Raw genomic sequence first — 19791 nt, 5'->3', positions numbered from 1 at the left:
TGATTGTCGTGGTCACGAGTGATGAGTCGTATCACCTTGTGCGACATGAAGCTGACATGGCTGCCACACCCGCTCCAATGAAAGAATCACGTTTCCATCGGCTCTGCAAACCCCGCTTCCTCTTCGCAGAACCGCATGCACAGCTGTGTGATTGATCCAATCTGTTCTGGCTTCGACTTACCTGGACAATGATGGTGACCGCAGCGTCTGGCAAAGAAGATACCGAGGCTAAGGAGCACAGTTGTAATATTACAATAGAGGTACGTCGGCAATCATGGCTGAGAGACATGGGTTAGAAGGAGATGCCTTCCGCCTTGTCAGAAAGCACAGTTTGCAGGTAGCCGAAGATCTCCCCAGAAATGATGTAGCCCAGGCTGTCGGCGACTTCGAGACTCATGAGCGAGCAGCGGAGGCAAAGGACCCAGTACGCGAGTGGCAGCGGTGGCTAGATTTTGATGAGCTCGACACGTGAGTTGTCCCATTCACATTCGTATCAAGCTACTTCCTATGATTCAGCTATATTGAACTCGGTTGAGCAGAAATGATGATATCGCTTTGCTCCAGAAGGAGTGCAAGGAGCTTATCCAAACATGGCTTAAGCTGCAGAGAAAGCACCCAGAATGTGACGAGCTGTTACCGAATAGCCATAAACCCCCAAGCGTCGCGAGTCTGCAACAGGTTATCAGATCGACTTTGGACAGCCGGGAAGCTCAACAGCAGAGCGGTCTTGGTAGGGCGAAGCAGCAATTTTTCAGTTTCTGTGACACGCTCACGGCCTACTCGTCGCTATTCTCTCTCATACCCCAGGGAAGCCTTTACACGTCACTGTTTGTAGGCGTAATCTCGTCGCTAGTGAAGGTGAGCCTCGTCGCTGGTGCTTGGGAGGTCTGCTTAATTTTGACTGACAGGAAAAGGCCTCGGCCCGACATGATCAGAACGGCGAGGGCTTCTCGCGAGCATTGGCCGAGATCAGTGCAGACATGAACTTCAGCCAGAGACAAGGCTCTATCCACCCAACAGATCGCATGAAGCAGCTCGTCATCCTTCTATACATCAGATATTCTAAATTCTTGTGCCATGCGATGACCTGGTATCACTCAAGATGGGGCCGGTTCAAAGCTGCTATGGATCAGAGCTACTACGGCCGAGAAGTCCGAGAGAAGGTCAATAGGATCAAAGACGTGGTTAAGGACATCGAAAGAGAGGCATCACTAGAGACTCAAGGAATCCTCAGCCAAACCCACGAGACAGTCACACATCTGGAGCACATTATATCGGAGATCCGCAGGCAGAACCAAATTGCCGACCAGAATCGCGACTTGTCCAGTCTGGATTTAAGTCAAAAGCTAAATCGTATTTATCTCGCCATAGGGGAGATGGGGCAGAATCTGGCCACAGCCACTGTCACCCGGCAGCTTCACACTTCTCAGCTGGCTATAGCACAGGGATCGGTTTCAGGTACGTCGCTGTCCCAAGGCTGTGCAGAAACGATAGAAAATAACAGATTCGAAGATGAAATCAGAGCCGAGGAAAACAGGACACAGGCTGGCGCTGTCATCATCCACACAAGACAAGAGATGGAAGAAGCGTCTCGCCCTCTGATGAAATTCATGGGCACATACGCAGCCAGCGCCACTTCTGATTTACAATCGATCAATGACCCTCCCTACACGTCCGCTGGTGCACGGCAAGTCACCGGGCAAATAGTCACTCGCCTTCAGACTTGGATTTCAGAGCCAAAGTCTCAAATACTATGCATAATCAGTCCGCCGTTCTCCGCAAACAGACACGAGGCCACGGTCGCTGCTCAACACATCGTATCAGTTATGCAGAAGGCAGAAGTACCACACCTGGCTGTCTCGGTAAGCCGTCTGGAACATGGACCCGAAGTCCTCAACAAAACAGGTCAACACTTGGAGACATCCCGCCTGGTCATCCTCCTCTACTGGCTAATACGACAGCTCACTCTTTTAGTCCCCCAGGAGGTTGGAGAAGCCAGCAGCATCACAAAATTACTGGCATCACTAGACGGTACTGCACAGAGCATACCGGGCGGCCCTGCAGGCCCTCAAGGCACTCCTCAGATACGCCCCGGGCCTGCTCGTCTGCGTCATCGACGGGCTCCAGCTGCTGGACCACCCGGACCTGGAGCAGCATGTAGACGACCTACTAAGCATCCTGCGGACCGGGGACGACGGCAGGGTGCTGAAGGTGCTGCTGACGAGCGAGGGCTTCTTCTCCAGCGGCGCGAACCTGACCGTGGACGAGCGGCTGGACTGCCTGCACTCGCCCAGAAGGGGGCCAGGAGGCGGCCGGCCGGGGGCCCGCAACTTGAACGACGTATCGCTGTCCTTCTGATCGTTCTACCGGGACGGTATGATACATCCGTGCAGTGGTATTTGGTTTAAATATCTCTCATTTCAGCCGTTGTGTCATAATAGCCTCACACTAACTAAATGAAAGAGCACAAGGTAGATCTTTTAAACAGAGAAATTTTCAAGGTGGAGACTGGCTAATCCCATACTATCCTCTTGCCACGTGCAGGTCATGTTTGCCCCGGCGTTGTACGAGCTGGTCAACAAAAGTCTATTGCAGAAGAAGACATGCCGCTGAGAGTATGGAACATTCTATCAACTTCTCACGCCATGCTAGACCGCCAAAGAAATACCCCTTTCCATATATGCCTGTTCTTTTCGCAACCCCCGACCCCTACTTCGTCTCCCTGATACCTCACAATGTTCGTTCCACTTACTCCCCAACCTCACCGGTGGTCTCCGCCTCGCGCTCTTCGAGGACGGTGGGAATGGAGTCCGCTTCGGGTGTGGCATAGACATCGCGCTTGACTGTCTTGGTGTTGTCTTTGACGGTCGGGCTGGGCTTGTCGTTCACCACATCGGTGGGGTTCTGCGCGGCTGCGATGGCCGCGAGGACGGAGAAGAGGAAGAGGCTTGCCTTCATTTTTTTTGTCGGTCAAGACGGGTGACGGAAGTAGCGTTGATTAGTGAGTGTGAACAGAAAGAGTCTATTATTGTTGTAGTGATGATGTATCAACTGACTGACCTGGCGCTGACACCGAGAACTTCAAGTTGGTCGTTATTTATACTTTTGAGAGAACGCTCGACCTCGTGAGACGCGCGCTGATTCTCTAGGGCCGAGCACGCTCTCGATGTCTCATGCCGGTCTAATGTGTCTGACTAGCCGCTCCGATTCGTTTGAAGGTTGAGAATGGCTTGGCATGGGTCTAGACCACATGCGACGATGAAACCAGGCACAGCTTCAAGCGGGCGCCCTTTCCCTCGTTTCAGTCTTCCGCGCGGGTGAGAAGTGCAGTCGTCTTTTGCTTTGAGGCTGTGAAACTGAGCAAAACTCTTTTTTCACATACAGTGCATGAACTATGTGACCTGGATATATATGAACTGGCTCATTGCTACTGCTGGTTTCGGTTATGTGTGGTTTATGATTCTATCACAACTCCAGAGCACGTAGCCGAACGAAACAACCCCACGGATACAACCGCCTTAACAGTCTCCATGCCTCCATTTCTTTTATTCCGTTTAAACTGATTTCTTTTTATACAGCACACGAGGGCCTAGGCTGAGCCGCGCACGTACACAACCACGAGTCAGTAGCCGCACCAATCCCCTCGTCCGTGCTCAGTCGCCAAAGGGAGCCGTCAATCAGGCCACACTCAGTGTCAAGATGGCGTGAAACAAAGAGGTTCTAGACCGTCCCGGGATGAACTCGCAACCGAAGTCATCGAACAGGCGTTCCAAGCGCACCTAGATCTATGCAGGGTTTCCTGAAAAAGAAGCCTAATTCGTGACCTCTGCGGCGTTGGCAAAGGGTCCCCTGACTCTCTTGTCTTGTCTGTGCGTGCCACAATAACAATACCAGCTTTTCAAGGCAAAACTATGTGGAAGAAAGGTAGCTTTTTTGTAGCATTACATCCCGTATGGGCTGTAACGGTGTAGGTTTAATTAAGAAAAGTATAAATTAAATTGGCCAGAATAGCGTCACATTCTTTGTGGGGGTTGTATCGGCATGGGTAAAATTTTCCGTGAAACCCTGTAGATAGCGCGTTGGTCGTTTAATAGGTCCCTCTTGAAAGGCTATATTTAGCCTGAGCATCATTGGGTGCAGAATCTGAGCAGTTCATATGTAGACGTAGCAAGACCCGGGGGGATAACAATACGAGTCTCGCAGCGGGTTTGCATCTCGTCAGTCACAGCTCTCACTTGAGCAGGCAATCATAGTGTAGTTGACGACGAGCATGACATCCGTAGGAAACGCAAAGGCCCCGTCTCCGACGGGGCCAGCCGTCGCGAGGCCCAAGTACCATGGCCTATCCTTGATCATGTTATGATCGTCAGAGGCCGTCAGCGGCAGAGATCCCGTGCCGCTGCCGCTGCCGCTGCCGCTGCCGCTGTCGCTGCCGCTGCCGTCACCACCGTAGCCCACGACATTGTTCCGTATGCCTCGGGATACCGGTACTTTGAATTGCACCTCCTCGCGCAGGTCACGCTTTTCCTTGCTCCTGAAAGCTCTCAGGGTTATGTTTTTGATCACTTCCTCGTCCTCACCCGCCGCATACACCGTCTATTATAATACCAGACCGATGATCTCAGGATATGGAAGGGTATCGAATGATGATATAACCACGACTTGGCTGCTCCCTCTTGACAGGAAGTGGCCGTGGACTTTTCAACCTCAGGGCTCTCTCATCCTGTGCTATCGCGTCTCCAATAGGAAGCCATAATCATGACCCGGATCAGCTGCATATTTGTGGCGTATGGGGGTCAAAAGAGTGTATTCAAGTTGGTTGTTCTAAAAAGACAAGCCCCTGAGAGGGCATTTGGGCCGTACATATATAGACGTGGCGCATAACGCCAAGCCACCCCCTAATCTAACCTTATTCCTCAACAATATTGGCCACCTTGGCCGTCCAGGCCAGCGGCTTGGTGGCTGCCTTGCACACTCTGAGGGTCAACACCACGGTAGGAGAGGTCTACGGCATGGTGAACGTGTCGACTCCCGGCGTCGCGCAGTTCATGGGAATCGCCTTTGCCGAGCCACCTCTGGGTTCTCTACGATTCCTCGCTCCCCGGCCCAAGAGCCGCGAGAACGAGACCATTGATGCTACCTACACGCGGCCCAATTGCCCCCAGTATCCCATCAATAAACAGACCCAGCCCAACGTCTACACCTACGACGCCATATGGCTGCAACCCGACGGGCCAACCTCGGAAGACTGTCTGACCCTCAACGTCTATAAGCCCTGTAAGGCGTTGGCGGCGAGCAATAGCACTGGGCCGTTCCCGGTGCTGGTCTGGATCTTTGGGGGCGGCTTCAACTCCGGCGGCCTGGAGGAGCTTGTCTTCGATCCATACAACTGGATCCAGAGGACAGAGGAACACATTGTGGTTATGATCAAGTATGAGCGAATCCCAGACCATTACGCATCTCAAACGACAGAAGCCCTGTTTTCGTCCTAACTCTCGAAACAGCTACCGCGCCAACATATTCGGCCTCCCTAACTCCATCCACCAGGCGTAACAGGGCACAAACCTTAACATGGGCCTCCTCGACCAGCGGCTGTCCGTCGAGTGGGGTGCGCGACAACATCGCCTCCTTCGGCGACGACCCCTCCCGCATCGTCATCTGGGGCCAGATCTCGGGGAGCGCCAGCACCGACTTCTACAACTACGCCTACCCCGAGGACCCCATCGTCGCCGGCCTGATCCAGCACAGCGGCAGCGTCTTTGCGACGGGGGTCAGCGTCGACGATGAGCACAAGAACTTCACCTTCGTGGCGGAGCGTCTGGGCTGTGCGGACTTGACCCCAGCAGACGAGTTCGCCTGCATGCAACACAACGTGTCGGCGGAGGCCATCATCAGGTTCTATGGGGATTACAACATGAACCATTCCGACTATCAGCTCAAGTGGACGACTATTACAGATAACGTGACCAAGTGGGATGACTACACGGCCAGGGCCGAGGATGGTAATTATACATTGGCGGTGAGTGTGGCCCAACCCACTCAGGCGAGAGTCGTCTGTCAACAATAAGAGGACAGGGGCATGGTGCTGACCAAGAGGACTGGCTTTCAGCCCGCGATCGTCGGAAGCAATGGCAACGAAGACGCATCTCTCATCACTTGGCCCGGGTCCCACGGTCCGAACATGACAGAGATTCGCGAGAAAGTCAGGACGGGCCGGACGTGCCCTGTGACGTACCTGTCCAAGTGCGTCATTCTCATCAATTACTCACCTAGGCCTGAGTATCACAGCCCCAGCCGTCGTGGCTAACAAAAGTGACGCTTACCCACAGCCTCCGCTACACCACAGGCTCGCGCACGTTCCGATACTGGAACAACGCCAGCTTCCCCAACATCTCGCCGCGCTGGTGGGAGGGCGCCTACCACACGTCCAAGCTGCCCCTGCTGCTCGGCACCTTCACCGAGCACGGCGCCGGCCCGCCCACCGCCTTCGAGTACGAGGTCTGGGAGCAGTGGCAGGACTTTTACCTCGCCTTCCTGAAAGACTCATCGGGCCAGGGCCTGGTCGACATGGGCTGGCCGGCGTGGAGCCCGAACGGGGCCGAGGCGGTCATGGTCTTTGGCGAGGGCGGGGGGAGGTGACCCAGCTCTGGAACGCTACGTGGTTTGAGACCCAGTGCGAGGGTGTCACCATTACTAACTGGTACGAATGTGACCATTTAAAACAACAGTGTCATTCTGTCATTTGCTCAGCAAGGTCTATGCTCGCAGTCTGCCTATCCGCCCTGATTTTGTAGGCGTGATGCTGTGAGCAGCGGGCAGAACAGATGAGAAGTCCACATCCCTTACTTATTATTCTCGGCATCCATGTCATTACTTAACAACAAACAACATGGAGTGATCAAGTGCACATTGCGAGGAAGATATAAGGAGGTTATAGTAGTACATCCGGCGCTTCTGTTCCAAAGTCTCGAAACTGATTGAACATAGCCATGAATACTGTCAACATTTCTACAAAAAGTTTGCATGCACTAATATATTATATTGAGTTGATCGCCTGTAATTCAAATGAATTTGTTTTACCAGGACGGTATCAGGAATTTCTGGGTTTGGTCGTAATTCTCTTTACCTAGGTAGGGTTTCTTCGTTGTGATAAAGACCCCTGATGGGAGGCTGCTGATGCCAGAGCAAAGCCTGGTGCAGACCTCGGGAATCTCCCAGGATATCCCGTATTCTGTACTCTATATCACAATATCATACATGGTGAAACGAGCCTCCAAAATGCTTGATTTAACAAGTAGAAGCCCTGAAAGAAAAGACTCAAAGTCCCAAGGCCGTCATACATTGCCTTGAGAAAATACCAGCCAAGCCCCTCCACCGGGGGATACGTGGGTGTCAGTCCCTTTCAATCCAATCAAAATTCCATGGTTTTACCGCCGTTCCCCAACACAAGATCCCTTCCGCTGTGACATAAAAACTAGGTATCGGCCTGGGGAAAACACCCTGTCATCCCCGTTGGACGACGAACCACGCGAACAATGTGCCGATGCAGTGTGGGTTTCCCCAGGAAGCCCCCGCTCGTGCCTTTCTTTCCCCTTCCAAGTTCCATCCGATCCCGCATATGCGCCACCAGTAGTCTACACATGGCCAACCAACAACAAACACGTCCATTCCCGTGACTCCATCCCCTTCCCTCTCACGTCATATTGTGAAAAGGCAACCTAAATGGGCAATGAACTACTGTCAACCAGCTTGAAACGGTTCAGCAGGGATCACAAGGGCACGGGACCCGGCTCTGCTGCAGGAATCGTTTGGTTCCCATGGGGCCGACACCGGGTTCCACGCCGGGCTTTGCTCCGGTCTCCTGCGGCTCTACGGTCTTCTCCGCGGACCGATTGGCGACTTCGATATCTTTGACTGATGACGGGTTCTTGTTGTCCCACGCAGAGTCCAGCGTCTTCATGCATGTAGATTTGCAGTGGGCTTGCTGGTGCACACTATGGTGATGTACGAGACCCAATGTACATCACGAAAACAACCTGGACACGCCATACACGCACGTGTTCGGGTCCGTCACCTTTACACGATTGCGCGATACGATTGAAGATGATTATGGTTTGAGTATTGAGTCAAATCCATGGATGAAGCCGGCCGCAGCCTTTGAGCCCATCCGGAGCACGCGTCGTGTGCCAACGACGGCCACAACTGCGCGCATATCCCGTCCTCCGTAACGCCTTTTCCTTTTGTAGCTTGACATGAATGAATCGCCAAGCCAATGCAACACCGCCGTATAGGCAGGTCAAAAGACACTTATTCCCCCCTCCCAAACCTGACGTCAAACCCCTTGAGCACGCCCATGATGCTAGCCGCCTCGACCTCGATCGGCGTCCTCGAGCTGCCACCCGCCTTTCCACCACTGCAGCCGCCGACCTCAGGCTCCCGAGGCCGCGCGGGAGCCGCCCTCAGCATCGGCAACCATGCCCCAATGTCATCGGCCGCCTCGCTAAAATTCCGGTGGCTGGCCAGCGTTTTGTAGGCATCCGCACAGGACAACTTCACGCTTGCGTTGCCGTTGCTGCCGGCGCCAGCGTTCTGCTTCTTGTCCTTGCAACATCCACCGCCGGGTCCACCACCGCCACAGCAGCCTCCACTGGACTCTCCGTTCTTACTTTTGAAACTTGCCGCTAGGGACCTGCAAAAAAGGCCCGACTTAGGGTCCGCGATGCACTGGGCGCAAGTACCCGGGCCGCCCGGGCCACAGCCACTGGTCGAGGGCTTCGTGGTGTTGTCAGTATTGCCAACCTTGTTCCGTGATGAGAGCCCCTTCAGACTAGGCAGCTTGACCGAACCGTCGGGCAGGATCTCGTAGCCGTTAGCATCGCCTTCGGATGGCGGAGGCGTGCGAGCTTGCTGGACGGAGAACAAAGCTGACGATGTAATGGGCGGCAGGGTGATTGACTCAACTGCTGGTGGTTGCAGTGCAAGGGCAGAATTCTTCGCCGCCTCTGCACAGACGCAGTACGTGCCGTCCTCGCAGAAACCGCAGCGGTCCTCCGGAGCGGGCGAGTCGCCACCCTGGGTATCAATCGGGGCCAGGGAATACGGACTGCGTGCGTTGCTATAGGGCGTGCCGATGGCGGTGATTGCAGCCGCAGTAGGCTGTGCTGAGGCTGTGGTGGTGGTTGGCGGAGAGGCACGCTTGGCCTGGCGCGAGAACATGGCGGTGAAATCAGTCTCGGTGGCCGCGTGTGACAGAGACGGCCGCGCACGCTTCTCCTCTGGCGCCGTGGAACTTGGGGAGATGGACCGGATCGTCCGCTTGGCCGTGCGGCTTGGCGTCGGCTGGTGATTAGACACCGAGTTGGCCCTGCTCCCGGCATCTTGGTAAGCGTTATCGGCCGCTGTCCCGTTCAGGACTTCTTCAAGGCACTGGCACCGCGAGCCAAGGGTGCAATTGCCGCAACCAACGGGCATGCTGGCCATGGCCTCGTCTGCACACGCACAGCGCCCACCACTGTCACACGACCCACACGTGGTCGGTGCCTGCTCGATGTCATCTGGCGGGCTGATGATCTGTGAGATGGAGAATGAATTGGTGGTGGAGGGCCTGTGAGGCTGGGCTGTGGCTGCAGGTGTGGACTTGGCGGTCAGGCCACCTGAAGTGCTGGACCTGCCGAGCTGAGAGAGACGGGACGGCGCCGATGGGCGGTGGTGATATCGCAAGGGCTGTGGTGCATAAGGGCCCTGCGACTCGGACACAGACGAGATGGACGGAAGGCTCTGGCGCGCGGGGTGGTGGTGATTCTGGGCCTGGTGGTGCTGGGTGGCCTCATGCAGCCTCCTGGTGAGGACCTCGACCTCCTTTGCCCGCTCGACACGCTCCTTGTCAAGCATGTTCTCCAGCACCTCGCACCTTGACTGCAGCGCCTGCGAGTCCATCTGCAGGCGGTGGACCTTCTCCTGCAGCGCGGCCTGGGCAGCCTCATGCTCCTCCCTCTCGGCTTCCAACTGCTCCTCGAGTTCGCCGACTCGGGCGGCCCTCCTCTCCCTAAAGGCCCTCTGGGCAGCCCTGTTCTGGGCCTTGCGCTTTGTGGGCGGGGTGTCAGTAGCGGGCTTCCTGCCGGGCTTTGGCCTGGGCGGTATGACCCATTCCTTGGTCGTCATTGAGATCGGGGCCTTTGCCACGGGAGGGCCCGGCATCGGCGAGATGACCGATGCCATGGACATCTTGTTGACCGGGGCGGCGGCAGCCGGAGATGCGGGGAGAGACTTCCTGGGCTGCGCAGGCTGTATGGAGGGCCTGGCGGATGTGGGAGTTGATGAAGATGGGAAGGGTTGATGATGATGAGAGGCGGTGGATGCGGATGCGGATGCGGATGTGGTTTTGGCGGGTTGTGTCGGGTACGAAGGAGAATTACGGTTGGTTGTGGCCAGTGGGCTGGGCGCTGCTGAGGTGGGGGTGGGGGTGGATGCGGCGCTAGAAATCGGATTCGTCGGCGACATTGAGCCTGCAGCAGAACTCGAGCGTGCAGCTGCCGATGCTGCAACTCCTGGCGCTGGGCCGATCTTCAGGGGAGCGAGGCCGACCGGAGGAGCCTTGGTCGGCATGACGGCTGCCATTCTTTCTGCTGTTATTCTTCCTCACAAGTCTTTCTGTTCGTGCCTTTGCTTTTTCTTGTTGGGGATAATTGCTTATCAGATCGATCATCGGACGGTGAGTGGAATGCTCATGTAACGGTCGGCCGGCTTTATTGGTGCAACGCTCCCAATCGGGTGGGCTACCGTTTCATTGGACGGTTGTGGTGCCAGGGCAGACAGCAGCAGCAGAATCGGCCTGGGAGCAACAATGAATTGACCATTGACGATGCAATCGATGTTCGACGTTTTCTCTTGTTCAACTGAGAAGTGATTATCGAGAGTCAGTGAGTTTGCTGCATTGATCGCATCGCCAAAGCGAGAATGTGCGGCAGATTGCGACGAGAAGGTCTAACCTCGGAAGAACAAACGTGGCCGGATGGCGGTTCTGAGTCGTATCTCCGAAGACGATCGTGCGCGGGTCAGGTCAGTTCTGGGCTTGGGCGTGGCGTGGCTTGGCCTGTAGCGCAAGGGTCAATCCAGCGACTCAGGTGCACCCGAACAACTGATGACAAGGCAGCGAGTCCAATTAGGATGAACAGATCCCTTGATGACGAATAGCGCAGGCGAGTGGGCTTCTGCGTGCTTGGGGTATGGAACGGATCGATTGATTTTTGACAGGTGAGTGCCGGCAGGTTCGGGTGAGTGGAAGAGTGAGGGAAGGGAGAGATCAATCTGATAAGATTAGGAGGAAAGGGTGGGACCGTCTGGTTCTGACTCGATCAAAGGGACCGGGGGCCAGTAGTGCAGTCCAGGTCAAATTCAAGCCTCGGATATACGGGTGCGCATGCAGCATGTACAGCAATAGCAACGATAGGAATAATCCAATGATAGGAATCATGGACTGGTCAAGGCGGGGGAAATGGCCCAAGATGTATTTGTCCAGACTGAAAGCTGAATCCAGGGGACCAGGGGATCTGGGGACCAAATCGGCAGGAAGAAAACTCTTCAGACGGGCTTTCCCTGAGGGAGCAAGCACACGATCAATCTTGGCTCCTGAATCGGTGAGCCAACCTTCCACTACTCCGTATTGCATCTATCAAGTAGCCTATTACCCATGTACCTTCCCCACGAGGTAACCACCTAGAGAAAAGGTCCCTTTCCCGCCCAGCCGCACAGACAGAGGAGACGGGACGAGGAAGGGCCGGTGGACGGCCATGCGGAAGGCAGACAGACCAGACAGGCGGGAGAGGGGGCCTTCAAACGAGCAGATGAGGCAAGAGCGAGCAGGGCCAAAAACTCTGGGAACCTTGCCCCCCTCCCCCCACCCAACTAACTGATTTGATTGATAAGATTAACCTGCGCAAGGCTAGTCCCATCGCCGCCTAGCGCCTCCTGCCAGTTCCCACCATTTTACGCCATCGGACCAGCAGAAACCTGGGCGATCCCCGTCCGGTCGACGCGCATTGGCCGCTGCCCGACAGGATTGCCTTGGTTGGATGACCATCGGGTCCCCATCTCGTAGGTAAGCGCATTTGTTCATCTCCTCTCTTGCCTCTGCGTACAACGATAAATGGTCATCGTGGGTGGGCATGCCCCGTGCAGCTGCCGTGCTGCCTTGTGGGTAACGGTGCAGCACCGCCCATCCCACATGGGCCATGACGACGCCAACTCCCGACGTCGGCTGCTGGTGCTGATCGCTGATAATTGTCACCATCAGGACATGATGCAAGTCAAGAGGGTGTCAGCCTCGCAGCCCAGCGTTCCCAGGTCCAGCCGGACCTTTCGTCCCAAGAGGTCATCGGTCCCGTCCAACCTCTGGGCTAATGTCACAAAGTAGACTAGGCTATTGGCTCTTCCCGCAGAACGCGCTCGCGAGTTTTCGCCCCTTCAACTCCAACGCGACTGCGCCGTTGGAATGGATGGGCAGCCGACAACGGAGCGGCTCCAGGGGATCCCGTCTCGAACCACTGGGCACACACACTTCAAACAATTTGACTGACTTGTGATCTCTGACTTCTCAGGGTACACGGATACAGCTGTACATATTTATGCAGACAGACAATGGTCCACGCCGCAATTTATGGAAAGTGCATGCGTCCGCGGCGAGGGCGTGGGAGCCACATCCCGTTTGCCCCAGATCACCGGGACGTCGCCTGTCGCCTCAGCGTCTGAGCCTCCCCAGCAGCCCACCCTGCTGCGAGATTGCTCCTCGGCCGTCCGAGCTGGCGCGAGCCGCTCGGTGCTTTTGGAATCCACCAGTCGACGACATTGCGGGTTCGCGAGTGATCTGGGGACATGTTAGGCGGCAGCAGTCTTGAAAAGCAAGAATACTTGCAAGGGTTTATATTTAAGGATGCTTCCAATGTCAAAAACGAATGCTGGAAGCCATATTGAATTTTGTAGTTCCAATTCTCAGCTCCATTCCCTGTCTTCTTTCGCACACGTATTAGATTGCTGTCCGTCGCCCTGCTCCCATTCCGTCTCGTGTAACTATACCTAGGTACTTGGGTACGTAGGTATGCAGACACTCCCATTCCTGCCACCAATTTTCTTCTGTGCGATGGCCAGATCTTGGCGTGGCCCTTTCGTTGACATAATATTTGCGTGTCAACTGTTCCTTCTCCCATTCTCTGGCACCGATAACCGGGAGCCTCTTCACCAAGACACTGGCACAACATTGAAGGTTCCCTGTTCAGTCGAAGAATTTTGGGACTGCTCTGTGCCTTGCGGACCAGACCTTGGGGGACAGAAATACGAGCTGTTACCCCCAAAATCCCTGGGTCTTGTTCACGGAGTGGGACTGGCTGAGGGGCGAAAACTTCCCATGCCATGCTGAAGCCCAGGACCAGCAACTCCTCCGATGCTTGTCGAAAAGATCCACCCTTGCTTTTCACATAGCCGATCTGGTTGGATCGATCGCCAGGAGACCGAAAGACATGGAGGACCACAGCCCAACCAACTGTTCGAGCGGAGATGTCTCCGGCGCCGTTCACGGTTGGACAGTGCATAGGTTTGCTCATTACGGCTTGTGGAGATCCGACATATCATTAAAGAGGGCTAGTCAGCGAACCCTCCCTGAGGAGCAATATCAATAGGATGCCCACCAGTGCGAAAGTCCATATAATGATAATCTCTAACAACATAATATCCAATAGGATAACCATAGTGGGATAACTAGCTATGGGATAAAACCCAATAGGATAACCCTTGTGGGATAATCACCTGTGGGATAGCCACCTACGGGATAAGGGCCTGTGGGATTTAAACTTTAGCAGAATGAAATCTTGCAGGCTAACCTCCTCCAAATTTCACACCAAGTTTGGAGGTATTGGATTTAAATTCACACGGCTACGTACCAAGCCTTCTTGACCCATGGAACTTGACTTTCTGTGTAAGCCGTGGCCTCAAAGCCCACTCTAACACCAATCTCATACTATCAGAAGCGTTCCCTTTCCGGCTGCTGGCTAAGTATGATTCAATCAAGATCTCCAATGATGGGGGGAAAAGCCATTTCTTTTGTCGTCACGTGCTGCTTCTTTATCTCGAGTTATGATTATGGAATTTTCGTTCCTGGTATTCTACCGTTCAGATTGGTGATAAGTACACATCCCTGAGTCGTGCTCTGCAGAAGCTCCCCTGATTTACTTAATGATACGTGCTGTCTGAATCAAATCGGACAGGATATCACAATACCTCATTTCTGCGGTCAAAATAGGCGCCCACACGTAAAATATTCACCCCGCTCTGCCAGAAACTCAGAGGGAAACAATGGTAGTCCGGCGAGGGTGACAGAGCTTTGAGAATATAAATACGCGAGAGGAGTGTATACAGTCGATAACAGACATATATAGAATCATAATATCAAAGAAAATTGGTTGCATTTTGAATAGAGAGTTTCCAAAGCAACTGTCCTTTTGTGAGCTTTCTGTCGCTACCCAGCGGGATGGACTGCTTACGGAAGCTCGCCCGAAATTGTCACTCCTCTCAGCAACAGTGGTGACTCACTTGTTGCCATTGAATTGTAATGAATCGCATTTAGGCCTCTGTGACCTTCTGTGAGAAGGGTGGTCATCCTTTTGAGCCCGTCACTCCCCTGGACCAGTCACCCTCCGGAGCTAGTCACCCTCTCGGGCCAGTCACCTTCTTGGATCAGTCACACTCTTGTGCCAGTCACTCCTTTAGGAAATTTCAGTGAATTTGGCCCTGACGACAGGTTGTGAACAATCATCTCTTCGAGAATCTTGAATTTAATCATTAGAATGACGATTCCTATCTTCTAAAAGCCCAAATCTGTTTAGATAGTAAGAATAAATAGCTTCGGATTGTCGAGTTTATTCAACCATGGGAGTCCAAATTCTCCTTCGGCAATGTGAAGAATCGTCTTTTGGATACGGTATAGGTCATTCCGCATTTGAACAGATCTACCTGCACTGCTCTTTAGTCCAGCTTACTCCCGTCAAATGGGTGTATAAAACCTTGAAGAGGGATGTAAGAGACAGCTGCCAGTGCGCGGTGCACTGGCTTGGTCTATATTTATAGCACATTATCCACCAGACAGTCTTCTGTCGACAAGTACAGCACTCTTTCCGGGTAGCTATTCCAGGCTGTAAGTAGATCCTTCAGCTCGGGTGAACACAGCGCTGAACTTGTCAGCATCACCTTGAAGACAGCGGGCATTTCCCCATTGTCCACGCAGTCCCGGAGGCACCTCACCACCGTCCTGAGGTCCTGAGACCACACTGTTCTCTCGAAGAGAGTGACGGAGTCTATGATGCAGTAAACGTGCGCACCAGGCTCGCACTGCCACAGAAGCTCCCGGAGCGTCTGACAAAGAGCTCCCAGATGCTGATCTTCAATATCCCGTACGTAATCTCTGTCGCATATAACATCCAAATCGGCGCCGCCGGCGTGTGAGAGATAGGTAAAAAGCTGCATGATGAGGGAGCGAACAAGTCCCCTCGGTCCCGGGCTTGGGTCGCTAGAATCGACGTGCAGACCACAAAAGAAGTGAAGCACTAGATCCTCGCGACGGAGGCTGGTCAGGCTTGTGATGAGCGTGGCGCAGAAGACAGACACGGCGGTGATGTTCCCCACGTCTGAGGTGGGGAGGTCGGCAAGCACGAGTACAAGATCCGGGTACTTGCTTTTCATCCAGCCTAGGAACCGTCGTCGCTCGAGTATTGACTGCACCTGGCATTGTGTCTTGGAGTCGAAGTCCCCCCTGTATCTGCTGACAGTGCTCCAGTCGCTGTCTGGCTGGGAAGCAAAACTATCGACATCTGGCTCTTCATCCTCGTAAAAGGGATGGTCTGTTATGGCTTCGCAAAATTGCAATTTGTTGATGACTGCGCCTCGCCTGCGCCTGGAACTGCCGCAGTCTCCGCGGCTGAAATATTTCTGGATTTCAGTATCCCCTGCGGTCCCAGTATTAGTCAATAACTAGAAGGGAAGGGCATATTCTTTGGGAAGATTGAACATACTCTTCTGCAAAACCAGAGCATCAGTAATTTTGTTCAAGAGCCAAGCGCCCAAGTCCTCAGCTGGAGCTTCCGCTGCATGTTTTGAATTCGCATCTGCGATTACATCCTTATCGTTCGCCATGGTCTCGAGTAAAGTCATAAGTCGGTTCATCTTCTCGTCCTGACTTTTGAGCATAGCCTTTTGCTCTTGGGTGGCGATACTGACGCCGTGCATCTCTTTTCTTTGTAAATCAACCTTTTCATCAAGATGGCGGATTCCTCGTGCCACATATCCTGTTCCGACGGCTATGTATGTGGTTTTGTTGTCTATGTTCTCTATAGACTGATAATGCGCGTCTTATAGGGCGTCTTTCAATCCTTGGGTCTTTTCGGATAGAAGTTTCAGGACTAAGTCAATGTCAGGGTATTTGGTTCTCTGGGTGAGGTTCTCCTTCAAACAACGCCCTGAAATCATTAGGTCAGTAAGTGCGATGAGATGTGCGATCCTCTGTAGGGCGTCACGGGGGAAAGGGGGCGGGGGGCTTACAAGAACGCTCTTCCTTTGCAGTGAGAACAAGAATATCATTCACTGAGTCCAAAATTGCCTGTTATAGGTCATCCAGGGCGACAGCCACGTCAGCATGAGATCGGAAGCTGCCCTTGAGTGGATTAGCCGATGTCATGGCTTTTCGGATCTCTTCGAAAGCCTGTAATATCTTCTTTCGCTTTTCCAGGAATTTCCTCGCCAGCTAGGACAGCCTTGTCAGTCATCTCGGGGCAGCCAGGCGAATGAGAGGGCTTTTACACACTTTCAGAATCAAGGCGACGCCGGTTTTTACAATTGCCAGACCGTACTCGTTCGGGATGATTTCGATCCATGGCGTCGTCACATCAGCTTTGTCACCAAGTCCGTACCAAATTCGACGCCATCTGTCTTTGCCCTGATCCTCGTAGTCCTTCTCGGCTGTGAGTAGACTCTCTGTGAGGTCATCCCATCCCTTGCTCGTCTTTACGAGTGGTATCCGGGGACCGAGGAGTGCAGGCAACGTTACTTCCAAGGCAGCTAGTGACACATTCACTTGTATTGAGAGCCAAGATTATCAGTTATCATGTCGTTCAAATGATGCTTTGAAGGAAGTCTTACTTTTGTGACATTGATTCAGTAGAAACAAATTGCCCTCTGTCCGCATCATATACCGGTGGCGATTTGAACGCCGGACGAAGCTCCCTAGCCTCGTCAGACTGCACAAACTCAGCCGTGACTGCCCTCTCCTCCGAGCCGGGATCCATCCAATTCAGTGCCATTATTAGCGGCGTTGTTCGTGGTTGTAGCGGTGGACAATATTGCAGCAGGAGGTTGAAGCTGCAGTCATAGCGTTGGTGGCTCCATGTTCAAACAGTAAAGGTATCTCCACTCCTGTCGGCGCTGATCAAAATGGCGCGTTCATCATGTTGGCCCCTTTTCACACTAATTAATGGCGGAGGAAGAGAAAGCGAGTTCAGCTGGACTTGATCCCTGAGGTAGGCTGCCTGTATTGCCAACCACCTGATGTACAGGCAAATGACAGATTCTCCAATGGGGTGCATTGCCACTGCACCATTAAGGGCATGTTATCAAGCGCCGGGAATACTGGCCGATCCGGTAGCTCCGATCCTTCTGCACCTCTTGAAACTAACCAGCGGCCTGGTTGCCATGTATGCACATGCTTCCAGGGGTTCTAGTTGCCTCAAACTGGACAAGCTCATTTGGTTCGCATTTGTGTGATCCCTCATGCCCATTCACAGGGATAGCCAAGCTCCCCTCCGATTCTTTCCCCTACACGCCAGCAGGTATTGAAACCCATCATGAGTGGCAAGGAGCCTGGTTCTGTGGTGGCCCCTGAGCCTCGTGAAGCCACAGATCTTGACTCCACCTTCGGAAGAAACGACCTCAAAAAGCGAAGCCGGTCGAACAGCATCGATAGTCAAGCCACCCATTCAAAGTCAACCTCCGCAGACAACACTGACGATGAAAATGACAAGGATAGTGTTAAGCATGATTTCCCACAGGAATCCTGCGCCAAGTCAAGCGAGCCGGTGTCGCACAAGCAAGATGAATCTGGTGACGAAGACGCCATGAGTTCAAGCTCGATATCCGAAGATGAAGACCTGGCTGCCTGGCTCCAAGAGCAACCCAAGAAAGTTAACGTCAAATGGAGTGACTACGAGGCATTCAAAAATCGCTTTTCTCCAGAGGAGGGACACGACATCGTAGAGGTCCTGGAAGGCCCCCCGGACCAGTTAAGGACGGAGATCATGCACGAACGTTCAAGAAGACGGCACAAAAAACATTCTACATCGCGAAGCAAGCGTCGATCGGAAAACGATGCCAAGTTCATTCATCGAGTCAGGATTTAGTCTCCGGCAATTCTATATGTTCTGGGTCGGCTGACGGGCAAAGATGACTGGGACGACGAGCCGCTAGTTTTCTTGCGCCCTTTTCAGACCTTCTACTACTCATTGCCGTTTGCAAAACATGTTGCGAAGATGTTGGAGCAGCGTTTAAATGAGGGACAGAGCCATGACGGAGAAGTGCCTACTCACAATGGTCCACTGCCACGATCAGAGGACGTTTCGTCCATCGATATCGAAGATCCTTTGCAGAAACTAAGCATGCCTTCAAACATGGACATTGAAGATATTATTTACGGCCTTCTCGACTTCAAGTCCGGCCCAGAAAATAACCTGACGGCCGTGGAGCATATGAAGCTGTACATCGACTTCGTGGAAAAGCACATCGTGCCCATGTTGGATGAGGCGAGAGGATCATCCAAGCACAAAGTACGGTTCTCTGACCTGCCCATGTATTTTCGCCCCGGCGATATTTTGTACGAGCCCCTAAAATCCGGAGAAAACAAGAACAAGACTGGCAAAGCCGGTTCCGACGCTGCCGGGAGCCAGGGGCTGGCTGTCCACCACAATTACTGGAAGCTCTGCTGGGCTCAATTTCAAGAACCTAGTCCTGGCCCGGGAGACAAGGCAAAGAAATGCCATATTGGTATGCGGATGTTGGACCACAACTTCAAAGTGAATTCATTCCACATCGATTTCGATGGCGACGACTACGGACCGGCGCCCGGTGAATCGATTATCGGCCTTTACGAAGGGGAAGTGGACATAAAAAGCTTGACTTTTTACCCTCTCCGATTCGATCCCGACGCGGCCCAGAAGACGAAGGAGCTCACAGCCCGTGCTAAGAACTTCAGGTCTTATGTACGGGAGAGGCACTTGTCCTACGACGGATGGACGTTGATCCATACGACGTATGCCAGAAGATTCAGCGAGAACCAGAGAAGGAAGCGTGTAGAACATATTGAGGGCGAAATCATGATTGACTTCAAAGAGGTCTTTGACTTCGGTATGTATTGTGTGACGCAATACACATTCATTTTATCACATTGACGCGCTTCAAGTCTGTACTGACTACTTATACAGATCCGGAACACCTATTACTCTTCCCTCAGCGCCTGATCGCATATTCCTTCCGAGCACGTAAGTTCTTCGTCCCCAACATCGACTTCATCAGTGTGATCACGGCGCCCAAAGGCCCCTTTAGAGACTTGAAGATTGAAAGTGAGCACTGTTAAATAATAGCGTTGGATGCTTAGTCTATTAGGCTAGCTAACGTTTATTCTACAGGAGGGAAGGCCCCTATTTATAGTTATTATCCTCTATATAGTGGCAAACATATGGAGAAAAGGATATCCCGTATTAATAA

The 19791-nt window shown here is 53.3% G+C and overlaps 7 protein-coding genes across 7 annotated transcripts; 3 read left to right on the top strand and 4 right to left on the bottom strand.

Moving 5' to 3' along the window:
• Window positions 1–274: 274 nt before the first annotated feature.
• Window positions 275–2358, top strand: INS49_015848 (uncharacterized protein; the record flags this gene model as incomplete). The annotated part of the gene is made up of 6 exons (XM_043176526.1): window positions 275–468; window positions 540–858; window positions 915–1458; window positions 1513–1862; window positions 1975–1985; window positions 2043–2358. 6 exons carry the CDS (start codon window positions 275–277, stop codon window positions 2356–2358), a joined length of 1734 nt encoding a protein of 577 aa, XP_043019981.1.
• A 351-nt stretch (window positions 2359–2709) lies between these two features.
• On the bottom strand, window positions 2710–2958 carry INS49_015847 (uncharacterized protein; the record flags this gene model as incomplete). The annotated part of the gene is made up of 2 exons (XM_043176525.1): window positions 2710–2722; window positions 2753–2958. The coding sequence occupies 2 exons, from the start codon at window positions 2956–2958 to the stop codon at window positions 2710–2712; spliced, it is 219 nt and encodes a 72-aa protein (XP_043019980.1).
• A 1401-nt stretch (window positions 2959–4359) lies between these two features.
• On the top strand, window positions 4360–6639 carry INS49_015846 (uncharacterized protein; the record flags this gene model as incomplete). The annotated part of the gene is made up of 5 exons (XM_043176524.1): window positions 4360–4487; window positions 4952–5485; window positions 5548–6019; window positions 6110–6243; window positions 6330–6639. The coding sequence occupies 5 exons, from the start codon at window positions 4360–4362 to the stop codon at window positions 6637–6639; spliced, it is 1578 nt and encodes a 525-aa protein (XP_043019979.1).
• Window positions 6640–7759: 1120 nt separating this feature from the next.
• On the bottom strand, window positions 7760–10224 carry INS49_015845 (uncharacterized protein; the record flags this gene model as incomplete). The annotated part of the gene is made up of 2 exons (XM_043176523.1): window positions 7760–7994; window positions 8327–10224. The coding sequence occupies 2 exons, from the start codon at window positions 10222–10224 to the stop codon at window positions 7760–7762; spliced, it is 2133 nt and encodes a 710-aa protein (XP_043019978.1).
• A 4884-nt stretch (window positions 10225–15108) lies between these two features.
• Window positions 15109–16269, bottom strand: INS49_015844 (uncharacterized protein; the record flags this gene model as incomplete). The annotated part of the gene is made up of 2 exons (XM_043176522.1): window positions 15109–15989; window positions 16056–16269. The coding sequence occupies 2 exons, from the start codon at window positions 16267–16269 to the stop codon at window positions 15109–15111; spliced, it is 1095 nt and encodes a 364-aa protein (XP_043019977.1).
• Window positions 16270–16642: 373 nt separating this feature from the next.
• On the bottom strand, window positions 16643–17339 carry INS49_015843 (uncharacterized protein; the record flags this gene model as incomplete). Its single annotated transcript, XM_043176521.1, has 3 exons — window positions 16643–16783; window positions 16844–17041; window positions 17232–17339. The coding sequence occupies 3 exons, from the start codon at window positions 17337–17339 to the stop codon at window positions 16643–16645; spliced, it is 447 nt and encodes a 148-aa protein (XP_043019976.1).
• Window positions 17340–17879: 540 nt separating this feature from the next.
• Window positions 17880–19660, top strand: INS49_015842 (uncharacterized protein; the record flags this gene model as incomplete). Its single annotated transcript, XM_043176520.1, has 3 exons — window positions 17880–18339; window positions 18475–19431; window positions 19509–19660. The coding sequence occupies 3 exons, from the start codon at window positions 17880–17882 to the stop codon at window positions 19658–19660; spliced, it is 1569 nt and encodes a 522-aa protein (XP_043019975.1).
• Between the last annotated feature and the right edge of the window lie 131 nt (window positions 19661–19791).

Source organism: Diaporthe citri (assembly GCF_014595645.1).
Source record: "Diaporthe citri strain NFHF-8-4 chromosome Unknown scaffold_9, whole genome shotgun sequence".
In the NCBI taxonomy this organism is placed as follows: Eukaryota; Fungi; Ascomycota; class Sordariomycetes; order Diaporthales; family Diaporthaceae; genus Diaporthe; species Diaporthe citri.
Note: the sequence above shows the minus strand (reverse complement) of the source record. Positions and strands in the feature narration are given on the sequence as shown.